General features: G+C 48.6%; 1 protein-coding gene across 2 annotated transcripts; it reads left to right on the top strand.

Moving 5' to 3' along the window:
- Nucleotides 1–14965, top strand: LOC311531081 (L-amino-acid oxidase-like). 2 transcript variants are annotated; one of them, XM_084648159.1, is made up of 7 exons: nt 1–51; nt 4638–4861; nt 7072–7178; nt 7801–8002; nt 9796–9849; nt 13209–13339; nt 14079–14965. In XM_084648159.1, exons 1-7 carry the CDS (start codon nt 39–41, stop codon nt 14890–14892), a joined length of 1545 nt encoding a protein of 514 aa, XP_084504285.1. In that variant the 5' UTR covers nt 1–38; the 3' UTR covers nt 14893–14965. The 2 variants fall into 2 exon arrangements, with proteins under 2 accessions (XP_084504285.1, XP_084504286.1); XM_084648160.1 differs by lacking the exon at nt 1–51 and adding an exon at nt 1588–1664.
- Nucleotides 14966–16292: the final 1327 nt, after the last annotated feature.

Raw genomic sequence — 16292 nt, 5'->3', positions numbered from 1 at the left:
ATAAGAGGTCAACTGCATGACTTCACCCACCATCTGAAATGGACAGGTTCTGTGAGTGAAACTTCTCTTTGAACTTTTTCAGAGCGATGGAATACATTGTTCCTTTGGGCACATCTTACTGGATCAATGGGCTTTCTTGTTTCACATCTTTCTCTCTCTCTTATCGTCTCTCTCTTTTTGTCTTTTTCTTCCTCACTTTCAGCTGAGCTTCTCCCGGAACCCTCTACGCCTCTTTCAGTGTGCATGTAGGAGGAAACGAACAGCTGTGTGGTATTTTCAGTTGCACTTGGCCTCAGTCACACAGTAAATCAATTTTACTGTGGGACACAGGTGTAGCAGCTCTGCACTTCCCTTGGCTGTGGCTTGGTGATTAGATTCAGTTAAAACGTTAAGAGAGCAAATGATATGTTTGCCAAGTGAAGGGACAACAGTGTTATAAGTCAGTGCTGAACATATTTATTTCAATACACCAGAAAAGCCTTGGAGATTTTAAATACATTGACTCAAAAGTCAAAATACGGATGCTGCTGAAATTCTTGCAGAGGTTCTTAGGAATTGTTCCCTTGAGTTACCAAGGCAAGGGCGCGCCCACCTGCAGGCTGTTTTTCGTCACAGTATATGTTGGATGCCCTGTTTATTTCTTGTCCCATATCCGTTTGGAAATGTGGATGGAAGAGAAATGAAGATTTTATTAATTATTATTATTATTATTCATTATACCTTGGCTGACTGTTTTCACCTGCACCTGTTACAGTTAAATTGTATATTTCACAGTCCTGAATTATCCTGCATTTAAAGGTCTAGAAAACATGACCTATGAAGGAAGATTGAAAAAATGGGATTTGTTTAGTCTGGAGAAGAGAAAACGGAGAGGGGACATGAGAAGTGTTTTCAAGTACATAAAAGGCTGTTACAAGGAGGAGGGAGAAAAATTGTTCTTCTTAACTGACAAGATGCCATGGGCTTAAATTTTAGCAAGGGAGGTTTAGGTTAGACAACTTCCTAACTGTCAGGGTGGTTAAGCACTGGAATAAATTGCCTAAGGAGGTTGTGGAATCTCCATCATTGCAGATTTTTAAGAGCAGGTTGGACAAACACCTGTCAGGGATGGTCTAGATAATACCTAGTCCTGCCTTGAGTGCAGGGGACTGGACTAGATGACCTCTCGAGGTCCCTTCCAGTCCTACAATTCTTTGATTCTGTGACTGCTGTCACGTTCTTTTATTGTTGGAAGGGCTCCATGAATAGGACGTGGTCTGTCCTTTCTGTGAAGATAGCTGATTCAAAGCATGTTTCTGGAAAACGAAGTGGTCAAAATGTGTCATTTGAAGAATATTTTTTTCCCCGAAAATTGACCTTAGTTCTAAACAAAAACGTTGATGGGAAATTTTGAATTTTCTTTTAAAAATACATTTTAAGTAAAAACGGAGGATTGGATACATTCTGGTTGTTAACAGCTAAAACAAGTCAAGAAAAATGAATGCCTAGTGACCATTTCCAGCTCACATGGGCGTCCTTACACCTCTCCCACCAGGAGATCCTTGCAGTTCCATGGCTGAGGTCAGCTGGGGAAGGAGACCTAGGAGTGAGGATGTAGTGAGTTCCCTCTCTCTGCATCTGATAGAAGGTTTAAGGGACTAAGAAGCAAACAGGATGCCCCTAAGGTGAGACTGATGCCTGAGTGGCTCTCTGGAGCCATTGAGGGATGACAGCTTTCCTGCAAAACCCTGGGAAGGTGGGGAGAATTGAGCCAGGGCTAGACCGTGGGGTGGAGTGAAGCACCGGAGACTGAGGTCAGATGGGCATGGTAGCTGGGTCCCGCCTGCAAAGGAAAGGGGTGGCCAGCTGAGGCCGAAGATGTCGTTATTTTTATATTTCTGTTGGATTTGTTAAATCAGCAGTTCTCAGGTGGGGGGTCTGCAGCCCTGTTTGGGGCCACGAGCAGGTTTCAGGGGTCTGCCAAGCAGGACTGGTGTTAGATTCACTGGGGCCCAGGGCAGAAAGCTGAAGCCAAGTCCCGCTGCTCAGGCCCCAAACCCAAGCCCAGCTGCTCAGGGCTGGAGCCGAAGCCCAAGTAACTTCGCTATGCAGGGCACCTGTGGCGTGGGGCCCTGGACCCTCGCCCTGCTTGCTACCCCCTAACGCCGGCCCTGCCTTTTATAGGCAGGAAAACAGTTGTTTTGGCATAGGTGGGCCGTGGAGTTTTTATAGCCTGTCAGGGGGGCCTCAGAAGAAAGGTTGAGGAGCCATGTGCTAAAGGATGCTGTGGTCCTGGATGGGGTCAGGCATTTGAAGGCGTCATGGATGGAAGGTCAGGGCACTCCTACAGACAAAATAGGCCCATAAAAGACATGAGGAAAACTGAAGCACAATGTCACACACGGCCACAATTGGGTGTGGTGCACTGGTGCCAGAAACAGGAGGGCCAGGAGTCCATGCCCCCCCTCCCTTTTAACAAAAGAAACATATATGCTGTGGGAATAACAAGATCATGCTGCTAAAGGTCAAGATGCTCTATCCCCTTCAGTGTCCCCGCAAATACACAGGTGTGGTGGCAATCCTCCAGCCCTTGCTTCCCGGTGGCAATATGAGCATAGCACCTCTGAAGATATGGATAATTGCAGAGTAAGGAGAACATAATAATTGTCAAGAGGATCGATGGCTTTAACCCAGTCCTTCCTGGTTTTGCTTTTTGCTAACCGTTCCAACACTGTCATTAAAAACACGTTACATGGGTGTTTATGGCTGTGGTGACCCTGTACCATTTTTGGTTTCATGGGATAGTTATTTAGAACATGAGGACGGCCACACTGGGTCAGAGCAATGTTCCATCTAGCCCAGTGTCCTGTCTTCTGAAAGTGGCTAATGCCAGGTGCCCCAGAGGGAGTGAACGTAACAGGTAATCATCAAGTGATCCATTCCCTGTCGCTTATTCCCAGCGTCTGGCAAACAGAGGCTAAGGACACCATCCCTGCCCAGCCTGGCTAATAGCCATTAATGGACCTATCCTCCATGAATTTATCTAGTTCTCTTTTGAACCCTGTTATAGTCTTGGCCTTCACAACATCCTCTCGCAAGGAGTTCCACAGGTTGACTGTGCATTGTGTGAAGAAATACTTCCTTCTATTTGTTTTAAACCTGCTGCCTATTCATTTCATTTGGTGACCCCTAGTTCTTGTGTTATTAAAAAGAGTAACAGGATTTGTGACAGGATGTAGCCCTGTGTCCACACCCTCCACACAATGGTAATCATTTTTGTACCAAGTATGTTTTGTAAGGTATCAATTGAAAACTCATAATCTGATGATTAATATTGTCCTGATAACATATGTGTGGCAACATTGTCATGCAGTTATAAGAGTCCACTGTATGGTGTTATTAACTCATGTCCCAAACTGAGGTTGGCGAACAGCTCTGTCTCAAACAGACGATTGTGTGCGCTGCTTAATTTGCATTGAAGCAGTCAACAGAGTCATCAAGCAGGAAAGGGAGATAAAGGAAGCTCAAAAGGGTGAGACAAAAGCAGCAGGGAACATCCTTCCATGTAGCCCTTTCATCTCCTGGTGGGGCTGGACACCATTAGAAACTCAATATAGGGGTTTGGTTAGGTCCAAGAGTGCTGGTGGGTGCTCAGGATGGAGTTATAGCCCAGATTAATATATTTTTTCATCTGCTTTTGCTGAGCAGAGTCACCATTGCTGTGAAATGTGGGACTTCCATGCCTTCGTCACCTTCAGTTTAGACCAGTCAGAAACTGATACTAGTGGAAAATGTGGGTTCTCACTTGGAAGGAGCTTTCCATTGAGAACACCATAATAATCTTGCTTTGAAAGCTGCACTGGCTGCCCGTGAACTTCCGGACAGAGTTTCGAGTGTTGATTTGCATTTTAAAGCTGTAAGGGGTTAGGGGACTGGTGACCTCACGCACCACGTATTTCTTTGTGTGATCCTTCCGTAACTACGCTCCACAGGACACAGAGCTGCTTCGTGGTTATTGAGAGGGGGAATCACAGCTTTCCATTTTGAAAAACAAAAACCTTATCTTGAATTGTGGAAAGCAAAAGCAGAACTGAGGTTTTTTTAATGGCATCAAGCAGAGACTCTGGTTAGGTTCCTCAATTCACCTCATGAAGTTAAATCTTGAAGACCTTGTTCAGTCACATTGTCCACAGTAGATGAATTTCTCCTGCACCATTCCCTCAGCTGATGGCTGGCCCCCAAAATCATCACATCCTTGTGGTATGCACAGATCTAAGTGAATCTGTGGGGCCCAGGACCCTCAATGGTAGACTGGGTGGTGGGCCATGTGTGGTACCAGCCACTGTCGGTAGACAGGACACTGGGCTAGAGGGACTATTGGTCTGACCCAGTACGGCCGTTCTTATATTTTACAGTTTATAAGAATGCATGAACTGTGAGAGGATTTGAGAACTGACTTCCCTTCTCTGGGTTTATATGCTGATTGTATTGGATTGTAATAACATTCCTGGTTTGTTAATATAACAGTGCTCTGCATTTGAGGTTGGTAGCCTCTTCCTAGAGATGAGGAGTAGCATGTCAATGATGTTACTGAGCTGCATGGTCTCAGAGAGTGAGTTTGCTTCAACATGGGTGTTTTCTTTGCATCTCTGTTCTAGTATTTCTTCAGCTCTTCCTCCTTGTAGCAGTCCTGAGCTCGGAGGGTCTCGCTCGCAAACTGAAGGCGTGGGAAAAATGCTTTATGGACTCTGACTACGAAGAACTGGTGGCTATTGCCAAAAATGGGTTGGAAAAAGCGTATTGTTCAAAGAAGGTGGTGATTGTCGGGGCAGGAATCAGCGGACTCACTGCTGCCCAACTGCTGAAGGATGCTGGTTGCGAGGTAATTATAATGACCAAGAGGAGCCAGAGACAGGCCAGGGAGGCAGTTTTCCTCTGAAATAGTCTTATCATTCCTTTCGGATAGGAACTTTTTGGGCCGAGGGCCACATCTGGGTGGGGAAATTGTATGCAGGGCCGGGGCAGGGGGTTGGGGTGCGGGAGGGAGTGCGGGGTGGGGGAGGGGGTGCGGTGTGCAGGAAGGGGCTCAGGGCAAGGGATTGGAGCAGAGGAGGGGTGCGGAGTGCAGGAGGGGGCTCAGGGCAGGTGTGGGGTGCAGGAGGGGTGTGGGGTGCAGCAGGGGGTTCAGGGTAGGGGGTTGGGGTGCAGGAGGGGTTCAGGCTCCGGCCCGGCACCGCTTACCTAAAGCAGCTCCGGGGTGGCCAGGGCAGGCTGGCAGGAAGCCTGCCCTGGCCCCACACCGTGCCGCTCCGGGAAGCGCTGCGGCCCCTGGGGGAGAAGGAGGGGAGGGCTCTGCATACGCTGCCCTTGCCACGCCTCCAGGTGCCTCCCCCGAAGCTCCCATTGGCCGCTGTTCCCCATTCCCGGCCAATGGGAGCTGCGGGGGGGGGGGCGGTGCCCGGAGGCGAGGGCAATGCACGGAGCCCTCTGCCCCCCGGCCCGGGGGCCGCAGGGACATGGTGCTGGCCGCTTCTGAGAGCAGCGTGGGGCCCGCGGCGCCACGGGGGGCAATCCCTTGGGCCGGATCCAAAGCCCCGAGGGGCCAGATCCGGCATGCGAGCCGTAGTTTGCTCAGCTCTGTGATAGAGGAAACAATGCTGAAGAACAAAACGATGTGAACTTAAGTAAACTGAGTGAATTGCAAAAGAAAGAAAGAAAGAAAGAAAGAAAGAAAGAAAGAAAGAAAGAAAGAAAGAAAGAAAGAAAGAAAGAAAGAAAGAAAAATCTATTATTTTGATTTCCAGACAACATGGTCATTGCCTTGAGGTTGAGGTTATTAGTGTGATAATAGCATAGCTGTATGAAACATAATGATGCAGCTAAAAAAATTCGAATCACTGGCTTTTATGGAAATGGTGAGTCGTCAAGTAAATGTTCCAAGAACAGTTCCCATATTTCTGACAAAATTCTCTACCTGTGAAAACTGATATTAACTAACCCATAACACCTTTAACTTTCACTCTTACTCGTTTGCTTGTTTGTTCGCGTTTTGTTTTGTTTTTCCGTAGAAAGAGCTACTGTCTTGGGCCATGGGAAAGACCAAACTCCATTATCCCTATAGGTTGCCTAAGCATCCTCTACAGCCCCTTCTCAAAACCACCCAAGAACTACAGCCCCCGAGTCTGGAAAAGACAACGGAGAGAGCTTGTGTATTTATATACACAGTTGGAGAGAGTCCAGCGGAGGGCAACAAAAATGATTAGGGGACTGGAACACATGACTTATGAGGAGAGGCTGAGGGAACTGGGATTGTTTAGTCTGCAGAAGAGAAGAATGAGGGGGGATTTGATAGCTGCTTTCAACTACCTGAAAGGGGGTTCCAAAGAGGATGGAGCTCGGCTGTTCTCCATGGTGGCAGGTGACAGAACAAGGAGTAATGGTCTCAAGTTGCAGTGGGGGAGGTTTAGATTGGATATTCGGAAAAACTTTTTCACTAGGAGGGTGGTGAAACACTGGAATGCGTTACCTAGGGAGGTGGTGGAATCTCCTTCCTTAGAGGTTTTTAAGGTCAGGCTTGACGAAGCCCTGGCTGGGATGATTTAATTGGGGATTGAGCAGGGGGTTGGACTAGATGACCTCCTGAGGTCCCTTCCAACCCTGATATTCTATGATTCTATATTTGAAGTGCTTAGTTGATGTTGTTGGTTTAAAACCTCCCTCCCTGAAAATCTGGCATTAATAATTAATGCAAAAATCGCTGTTGTTATGAAAACTTCCATACTGGAATGTGTTCCTTGAGTACCCAATGCAGGAATACAGCCCGATTCTGGAAGCATGCTTGAGAACATGCTTAACTTTAAGCCGATGCTTAAGTCTTACGAAGTTGAAATTCAAGTTGAGCATATGTGTACCTGCTTTCCTGAATCAAGGCCTGTATGCTTACATATCATCTGAAATTACTTCGATAAAACATTAATGTTCTTTCTTTGATGCCCATTTACAAAAGAAGGGATGTGGGATAAATCAAGCCCTACCTACAGCTACTAGGTACCAGCAAGGGATTGAAAATCATGACCTGCGTTTTGCCCCTAGGTCCTGATTCTGGAAGCCAGCAACCGTGTGGGAGGACGTATCTTGACCTATCGAAGAAACGATTGGTATGCGGAGCTGGGAGCCATGCGTTTGCCAAGAGACCACCGGTAAGACACAGTTCACCCTCCTCACCCGCCAACCTTGTTCAGAACAGTGAAAGCCCCGTTTTAAAGACTTTTATGATAATTCCAAGAAAAAAAAATCTTTGAAGCCTTAAATTTGAGTAGGTTAAAATTTCCCCTTGCTTCCTTATGTGGACTAATTGCATTGCATGAAATAGTCAGTCTGTGTGCATGAACTGAAATCTCCGTGGAGCTGTAACTCTTCCTGCAAAGCTGGGATGGGACTGGGTGGGCAGAAGTGCAGGGTGGGTTGAGTTATGGCGATCTACTCCACCAGCCCAAATGCCCAATGTCATTTTTTCAAAAGTAAATTCTTTAGTGCATTTTCTTGTTTCAGTTTGGGCAAAATGTTTCATGACACATTTAACTAAAAGTTTTATTCTGAACATGTTTATAATCGTTATTGAAATAGTTATCCACATTTTTCATCTACTGCAAAACAGGGTTGAATGTGGATTTGGTAAAATATGGATTTGGAGCCATATGACACAAAAATAATGTAATTTACCTAGGTAGGATGGAACCATTCACGCTCGGGACTATATATGAGCACATAACATTCTCTCTCATTCTGGAATTTTTCTCTTTTTACTCCTCTTTTCTTTAGGATTGTGCGTGAATATATTACCAAATTCAAACTTAAACTGAACCCATTCTATAACACTAACGACAATGCCTGGTATTTGGTGAACAACGTCAGGGCAAGATCTGAAGATGTTGACCAGAACCCTGATATCTTGCAATACCCTCTGCTTCCCACAGAGAAGGGGAAATCTGCCAGTGAACTTTATGACCAGACACTGGATACGGTATGTGTGTTGTGGAATGGACTCCTGTACTGTAGGTAGGTCTTCACTTCAAAGTTAGATTTTGGTCCTAAACCCTGTTTCATCCACACACAAAACCATCTCGCTCTGCTGAAGTGGTCCTTTCAACCCAGGCTAGCTGGCATGGCTTGAGGGCATGGGCGCCGGCTTCCTCCTTTCCCTGGGCGTGCTCAAACCCAGCTCAACCCCTTCCCCCAAGGTCCCACCCCTGCTCCACCATAGGCCCCGCCCCACCTCTTCCGCACCTCTTCCCACCCAGGTCTGGCCCCTCTCCCAAGCGCGCCCTGTCCCCACTCCTCCCCCTCTCCCGCAGCCCCTTCTGCATGCTATGGAACAGCTGACCACAGCAGGCCGGAGGCACTGGGAGGGAGGGGGAAGAGTTGATCAGCTGGACCTGCCAGCGGGCCGGAGGTGCTGGGCTGTAGGGGGTGGCAGCTGACTGCTGGTGGGTGCTAAGCACCCGCTAATTTTTTCCCGTGGGTGCTCCAGCTAAGGGTCTGTGTTCACTTGAGCTAGTAGGCAACTCAGCGTGTGCAGTGAAGGTGGAAGCTAAAACCCTGGAGTCCTGATAGTCCTCCAATGCCTTCCCACAATCCCCACCCCCGGGGGCCCGGAAATACAAACAAGTTCTGGGACAGAATCGTAGAGCGGCTCAGAGAACCATGGGAAACGGCCCCCGAAGTCCTAGCAATGTACACATGGGTGAATGTGTCACCAGAGAGGGCGCCCTGAGAGGAACAGACCCCTGTTCAAATCCCCACTGCTGATCAGATAGAGGGAAGACTTGCACCAGAGGTTTCCCAGAAGCTCGGTGAGTACCCAAACTCCTGGGAAACGCGACGAGGCTGGTGCTGTTGATTTCAAGACCCTCCTCAGGCTCCTGACTGCAGGAGAGGCTTCATAGCTGCGCTCCCCAAGCAGAGATCGGCGTCGAACGCCCTGGGAGGGGTAGGGATGAGGACACACCCCTCTCTTTGGCATCTCCTGTTGGCCAGTTTAGCTGTTGGCCAGCGTTGTTGTTGGTGAAACTTTTATCCATCAGGAGGGGTGTTTTTTCACACCACTGACGGACAAAAGTTTGGCCAACAAAAGTGCGACCGCAGACATTGCCTTAAAATATTTATTTTATTGTTCAAAAAGTCTGAGCGAAAGCAGCTGAGTCAGCTGGAGAACTGCGGGAAGGGAAAACAAAAATGACCCCTCCTTGTCCCCATTCCTAGGCACCGACTCAGTGGGTGCTCCAGGGCTGGAGCACCCAAGTAGAAAAGTTCGCAGGTGCTTAGCACTGCACCAGCAGCCAGCTCCCCGCTCCCCTCCGTGCCTCCTGCCCACCGGCGGCCCCGCTGATCAACTCCTCCCCCTCCCTCCCAGTGCCTCCCACCTGCCTTGAACAGCTGTTCTGCGGCATGCAGGAGGCTCCTGGAGGGAGCGGGAGGAGTGGCGATGGGGCACACTCAGGGGAGGGGGCGGAAAGAGGTGGGAAGAGGCGGGGCAGCGGCAGGGGCTTGGTGGAAGGGGTGGAGCGGGGGTGAGGCCTGGGGGGGGGGGGGGCAAGCACGCCCCAGCTAGAGGAGAAGTCCACGCCTATGTCCCCATTAAAAAGATCTTGTTAACAGCTTTTTCACCTGAGCACGTCATTTCATGTCCTGCCTCTGTGGGCATAGGCACTAGGATACCACCTGTAAGTACATCAGGGCAAACAGGGAAAATAACCAATCTGCAAAGGTAGAGCTGTGACTGTGAAACTAGCCACTGTTTTCTTCGTTGCTCCCCAGGTGACAACAGACTGCAGAGTTTTGAGAGAGAAATATGACTCCTTTTCCGTCAAGGTAATTGAATATGGCATTCCAGTCTCTTGTGCCATGTTCACACAGTCCATGGTCGGAGGTAGGATGTCTGAATCCTCCTACCCCTCCTGGCTATGTGGAGCAAACCCGCTTGCCTCATGGGGCCTTGCATACTTTCCCCTGTGGTCCTCCGGGCTCTGCTTTGTGGAAGGGGGAGGGCAGGGCCACGGATCCACATCTTCTTTGCCTCTCCCTACCCAAGACATCGGTCTGTAGAAAGCAAACGGTCTCTGTGCTCCCATCTGCCCTGTGTTTGTGCAGTGAAGACAGGACCCTCCTCCATTCCTACGTAACCGACGTGGCATCTCTCCTTCTCACCCTGGGTCTCTGAGCGGCATCCAGCTATGTGCCCTCATCCACGGTTATTTCAATGAGATACGCTTCCTCTGTGTACCTGCGTACCCCAAGTTTCACCTCACTTAAAAACCACTTGCTTAGAAAATCAGACCTAAAAATACAAGAGTGTCATAGCACATTATTACTGGAAAATTGCTGACTTTCTCATTTTTACCATATGATTATAAAACGAATCAGTTGGAATATAAATATTGTACATACATGGCAGTGTGTAGTCTATAGAGCGGTATAAACAAGTCATGGTCTGTGTGAAATTTTAGTTTGCACTGACTTCCCTGGTGCTTTTTATGTAGCCTGTTGTAAAACTGGGCAAAGATCTACATGAGTGGATGTAGCCCCTTGGAGACCTCTGCGTTCCCCTAGGGATACGTGTACCCCTGGTTGAGAACCACTGCTGTAGGAGGTCTGACCTGGACCCTGGCTGTTTAATCAAAGGCAATAAAATCTTGCTATGGACACTCGGAATGAAATCCTGCCCGCACTGAAATCAATGACAAAGCTCCCATTGATTTCACTGGGGTCAGGATTTCACCCGGTGAATCAAAAGGGATGAGGGATGGCGTCCTGAAGGGGATCATCCACCCGACTCCAGTGATTGGTTATGAGGAAGCTGCCAAATCACACAGGAGGGTAGTTGATGTTCCAGTCACCTGGGACAATAAGGCCTTGTCTACACTAACACTGGAAGTTGATCTAAGTTACGCTAGTCAAGTTCCGTAACTTAAGTCGACGTAAATGACATTTTTCAGAGTAACAGCCGTGTTAGTCTGTATTCGCAAAAAGAAAAGGAGGACTTGTGGCACCTTAGAGACTAACCAATTTATTTGGGCATGAGCTTTCGGGAGCTACAGCTCACTTCATCGGATGCATACTGTGGAAACTGCAGCAGACTTTATTTATACACAGAGAATATGAAAAAATACCTCCTCCCACCCCACTGTCCTGCTGGTAATAGCTTATCTAAAGTGATCATCAAGTTGGGCCATTTCCAGCACAAATCCAGGTTTTGTGTGTGTGGTTTTTGGAGGGGGGTGAGGGGGTGAGAGAACCTGGATTTGTGCTGGAAATGACCCACCTTGATTATCATACACATTGTGAAGAGAGTGGTCACTTTGGATGGGCTATTACCAGCAGGAGAGTGAGTTTGGGGGGGGGGGGCATGCGGAGGATGAGAAAACCTGGATTCTTTTTATAAATGACATTGATTTCTATCGGGTCTATGCCGCACTAGGTTGACGGGAGACACTTTCCCATCCACGTAGCTTCCCCCTCTCATTGAGGTGGAGTACTGAAGTCAACAGGAGAGCGATCTCCCATCGACTTATTGCGTCTTCAACAGGCCCACTAAATCTTGCAGCACTGATGTAGCTTGGTAGTGAAGACAAGGCCTAAGTCGCTTTGTTTCTCCCTGCCTCCAGCTCGAGGAAGTCTTTGCTGGGGTAGCTGGATGGCAGCTCCCTGATGCCACCAGCCTTTCGGTCACTCAAGCTCTCTCCTCTGGGCCGTGCAGGTCATAGCTTTGCCTTGCGGGTGGTTAACAGTACGTGAACCCCAATCCCTGAGACTCATTCCCCTGTGATATCCAGTCCCTGCCGCGGGTTACTCAGAAATCCCAGCTCCTCCGCAGTGTACCTCAGTTTACCAGTTTTACTTTAAACCACCACTCCTGTAAACCACATAGCCCTGGTGAGCACTTATAACAGACCGAAAGAAGGTTTGTTTGAGAAAGAATAAGTATTTAACAAGAATTGAGGTGAAAGTGACAGAAGCAAATGGCTAGAACGTAAAAGCATAAACCACAAAGCTGGGCGTACCCTTCTCAATAGTCACCTTGCCAATAGACTAAAGTGGGCTTCCCTTGCAAAGCTCAGTCTGTTGCAAAGTTGGCTGGCTTCACCAGAGCCAGCATCAAAATGTTCATGAAAGGCCCCTGCTCCTTAAGGCAGTGGTCCCCAAACTTTTTCTGTCATGCTCCCCCTTACCCATAATGTAATCTGTCTGCACCCCCCAACCCCACCCCCGGGAGCCAGGGCCGGGAGTGGGGCCAGGGGCTGGGAGCTGGGGATCGGGGCCAGAGCTGTGACTGGGGCCAGGGCCAGGAGCAGAGCCACCGCCAGACCTGGGACCGTGGCTGGGAGATGAGCTGCAGCCGGGAACCGGGCTGTGGTCAGTGGCTAAGGCCAGGGCCGGGCCATGGTTGGGGGCCGGAAGCCGAAGCCAGGGCCTCAGCTGGGGTTGGAGCAGAAATGGGGGCAGAGTGGGGCTGGGTGGTGCTCCTTCCCTGCCCCCAATGGGGGCTGGCCTGGGCCCCATCAAGCCCCCCAAATGTTCCTCCACAGTTTGGGGACCACTGCCTTAAGGGGTTTTCTCAGTGAATGAATCCAGAACGCCTTCCCTGACACTCTATTTATACAGAAACAGTCTTTTGCCTTGATTCATAGCCAGGGCGATCTCTTGCCTGTTATAATGGTCTTTTTTGATAATTTGTTCTGGGATGTGGCCAGGGTAGGAACAGAACCTTGCATTACCTCCTGGCTGACCGAGCGAGGGGAACAAGTCCCTCTGGTTTGAAAGAGTTGTCACCTAGACACAGTAGCCCTGGTGACTAATTTTTACCCCAAGTCCATCAAGCATACTTTCAGTATAAATACTTTATTCCTTAAATACTACCCATACATACATCTCGCCACGGTTATGAATCTTGACAAGTTGGGAGCTTTCTGTAGATACCTTACATGTTACTCTTCATAGATAAATAGCTTGTAAGATGTGTTTGGTGTAGTCAGTTTGTCAGGGCTGAGCTGAGAGATGTTTGCAAAGAACAGGGGACTGTTTGCCAAGGGGTCTCTGTGTCTCTATGGGTGTGACCTTTGGCTAACCCTCATGGGTACTGAATAATTCCTATGTTCATCTCTTCAGCTGTCAAGTTTCAATGTGGATATGATATGCATGCACTTTCTGCCCTTCCTCTCTTCCCCAACCAGGAATATTTGATTAAAGAAGGAAAATTAAGTAGAGGAGCCATTGACATGATTGGTGACGTGCTGAATTTAGATGGTAGTTTCCACCTGTCTTTTCTGTACTCTGTCATGGACGATATTGCATTCAAAGACGGGTAAGAAGAAGAGTATCTTTAATGACTTGCTTTATATGGAGAAGAACATGTATCTATGATAGGATCTCTCTATCTATCCATCCATCTTCTGATACAATGAGGATGAGGATCAGATAGATGTATCTCATCCATCTATCAGTGCGGCCAGTTGCCTTCTTTCGAGAAGGCACCAATGGTCTGAACTGTCATAGAGGGCAGGTTTCGTTACTATATTTCTCTAGCCATACAAGGCAGGGGCCACTTTCACAAGGGAGGAGACGAACATTGCTGAAAGTGTCTATCTATGGCTTCTAATTCCCATGCAATTCAGCAATTAACTTCTGACGAGAGTATAGTGACCATCACTCTGTTGTACCAAGGGAACCCTTTGGCCAAATGACCCCAAATTGGGATTACTAACCCTACGCCATCCCCAGGAGGCACACCTAATTCTAAGGCAATCTTAGTAATCATGCAGAATTTAGATCATGTCGAAAAGTGAAGCTCTAAACGGAAAGCTGGTCTGAACCTTAACTACCGCAGACCTGGCACTTGCCTGTAATAAAAGAAGCCGGAACTGAAGTAGTCACTGGGGGAGGAGGGGATGGAAGGGGTAAATTATATCTTCAGCTAAGCAGCTCCTTACAGATCCGCTCATTATTTTTGTGATATTCACTCAGAGAACTATTGATGGAAGCTGTAGTTCTTCTACCATCATCTCCCCCTCCATCCCCCCTGCCCCCCGCTGCCTTTCTTTCAGTTTTGATGAGATCACGGGGGGATTCGATCAGCTCCCAGAGGCTTTCTACAAGGCTATGCACGAGGATATTCTATTTCACTCCACAGCGGTGAAGATACTACAAGACAATGAAAAAGTGAGAGTGTTTTATCGCAGGCCAGACTCGTCGCTCTCCTTCTCAGTGACGGCCGACTATGTCCTTGTCACAACCACAGCAAAAGCCGCACGGCTCATTAAATTTTCTCCCCCTCTTTCCTCCAACAAGACCCATGCCCTGCGCTCCCTCCACTACTCAAAGGACGTGAAGATTTTTTTGGCCTGCAGGGAAAAGTTTTGGGAGAAGGATGGAATCTATAGAGGGAGGTCAATCACTGATCGCCCCTCCAGATTCATCTATTACCCCGGCCACAATTTCTCCAGTGGGGTGGGGGTGATCCTGGCTTCCTACACTTGGGACTATGAAGCTGAATTCTTCGTTCCCCTCAGTGATGAAAAGTGCGTTGATGTGGTATTGGACGACCTGGCAGAAGTCCACCAACTGCCCAAGACTTATATCCAGAACGTCTGTGATGAACATGTGGTCAAGAAATGGGGCCTGGACAAATTTGCAATGGGAGCATATGTTTCCTTAACCCCGTACCAGTTAGTCGACTACTCCAAAGCTTTGTTTCAGAATGAAGGGCGGGTCTATTTTGCAGGAGAGTACGCCGCTCACCCTCACGCCTGGATCGAAACGGCTATGAAAGCTGCTGTGAGAGCAGCCACGCACATCCATGGCGCTATCCCTGCATCGTCTCGGCGGCAAGAGAAAAAGCGGAAGGAAAATGAAGTGTAATGGACGGATGGGCGTGTGGTGAAGGTGCAAACCCACGGGGATTCTGATGGGGAATTAAAAATTGCCCGGCTAATCATCGAGCGTCCTTATGGTTGTGGTTGGGGTAGCGCCGAAGTGTCCCGCTGTGTGAGTCACTCCAAAAACGCGGAAGGAAAGCGAGAGAGGGCCTGCTCGTGATGGGGCGTACAAACCCCACCCTGGGCAACAAGGAGCTAAGGGATTACTCTGGGCTCAGCCAGTCCGGCCCTGCCACGCCTGCAGCAAATGCTCCCTCTGCCGGAGGCATTAAAAGGCCGGGAATTAGCTGGTTTGGGGGGCAGAGCTGGAGGTGAGCGGACCCGCAGCCCACAGATCCAGCAGCGCAGAGCAGAGGGAAGCCTAAGGCTCTGACCCAGCGGCCCAAAGCACGCCCCCATCGCCCGCCCCCCCCAGGGTAGGGAGGACCCGCCCCAGAGACAACCAGAGAGGGAAGTATCCTGTGGACCTTGCACCTTGGTAACCCCCTTTACTTATTGTGGTTTGGGTTTCCCCACCCGGGGAAGCCGTTGAACTAAGCTGAACCCGGGGGAGGGGGAATGAGAGGAAGAGGACAGCCTTAAGCAGCCTTGGTTGCCAGGCTACTGGTATCCTAAATGGCCCTAGGTCAGAGCTGACTGGCCCAGGCTCCCCTCCCAACAACCCCCTTGGCAGTCAGGGGTTGCAACTATGACCAGTAGGCCACGCTCCCCAACCAGACTCTAAGCAAGGACCATTCATTACACAACCCCCAGAGCTTACAATCTAATTATAAGACAAGCTTGATACAGACAGAAGGGGGCTGGGGGGGGGGGAGTACAATGAGAGAATGAAACAATCCGACTCTTTAGGTGAAGCCCAGATGGGGCGGTGCGGAAACTGCCTAAACCAGTAGCAGACTGCTATGCTCCGTCGCGCGGTGACCTTAGACTCTTTTGGCTGCTTCCCCAGTCTATTAGCATTATCTCCGGCCTATCCACACCAGGACACTCAGGGAAGTTAAAACCAAGTTACTGCAGGTATGATGTCAAAGCCCATTAATATGCATTAACCAGCTGTGTGGACACTCTCATTCAGAAGTAAAGTAGCCTTAATTCACTGTAGCTTAATCTGCTTTTGTTTTAACACATTCTGCAAGGCTACTAGGTATCACTGAGCAACCTTTACTTTGCATTAATAAAGTTTTAGGGCATTTAATATCAGTCCAGGTTCTCTCTATATATTGTAAGTATAGAGAAAAATCAAGAAAGTTCAATACAGATATGCTCAAAGAATGTGGGACAGCCACATTTTATAAATCTAATTACATTCATTAAGAAATATTCATACCTAGCTCTAATGAAGTGGTTTTCATACATATATCTCAAAGTCGGTAAGTATTATTA

The sequence above is a fragment of the Lepidochelys olivacea genome (assembly GCF_965140295.1).
Source record: "Lepidochelys olivacea isolate rLepOli2 genome assembly, chromosome: 14".
NCBI lineage: Eukaryota > Metazoa > Chordata > Testudines > Cheloniidae > Lepidochelys > Lepidochelys olivacea.
The sequence above is the reverse complement of the archived record's forward strand: the minus strand, read 5'-3'. Positions and strand labels throughout refer to the sequence as shown.

Excerpts from the sequence above, each read along its gene's own strand:
- LOC311531081 (XM_084648159.1), top strand. Across the intron at positions 9,850-13,208 it reads ATGACTCCTTTTCCGTCAAG|GAATATTTGATTAAAGAAGG; the intron begins GTAATTGAATAT and ends TTCCCCAACCAG. Across the intron at positions 13,340-14,078 it reads GATATTGCATTCAAAGACGG|TTTTGATGAGATCACGGGGG; the intron begins GTAAGAAGAAGA and ends CCTTTCTTTCAG.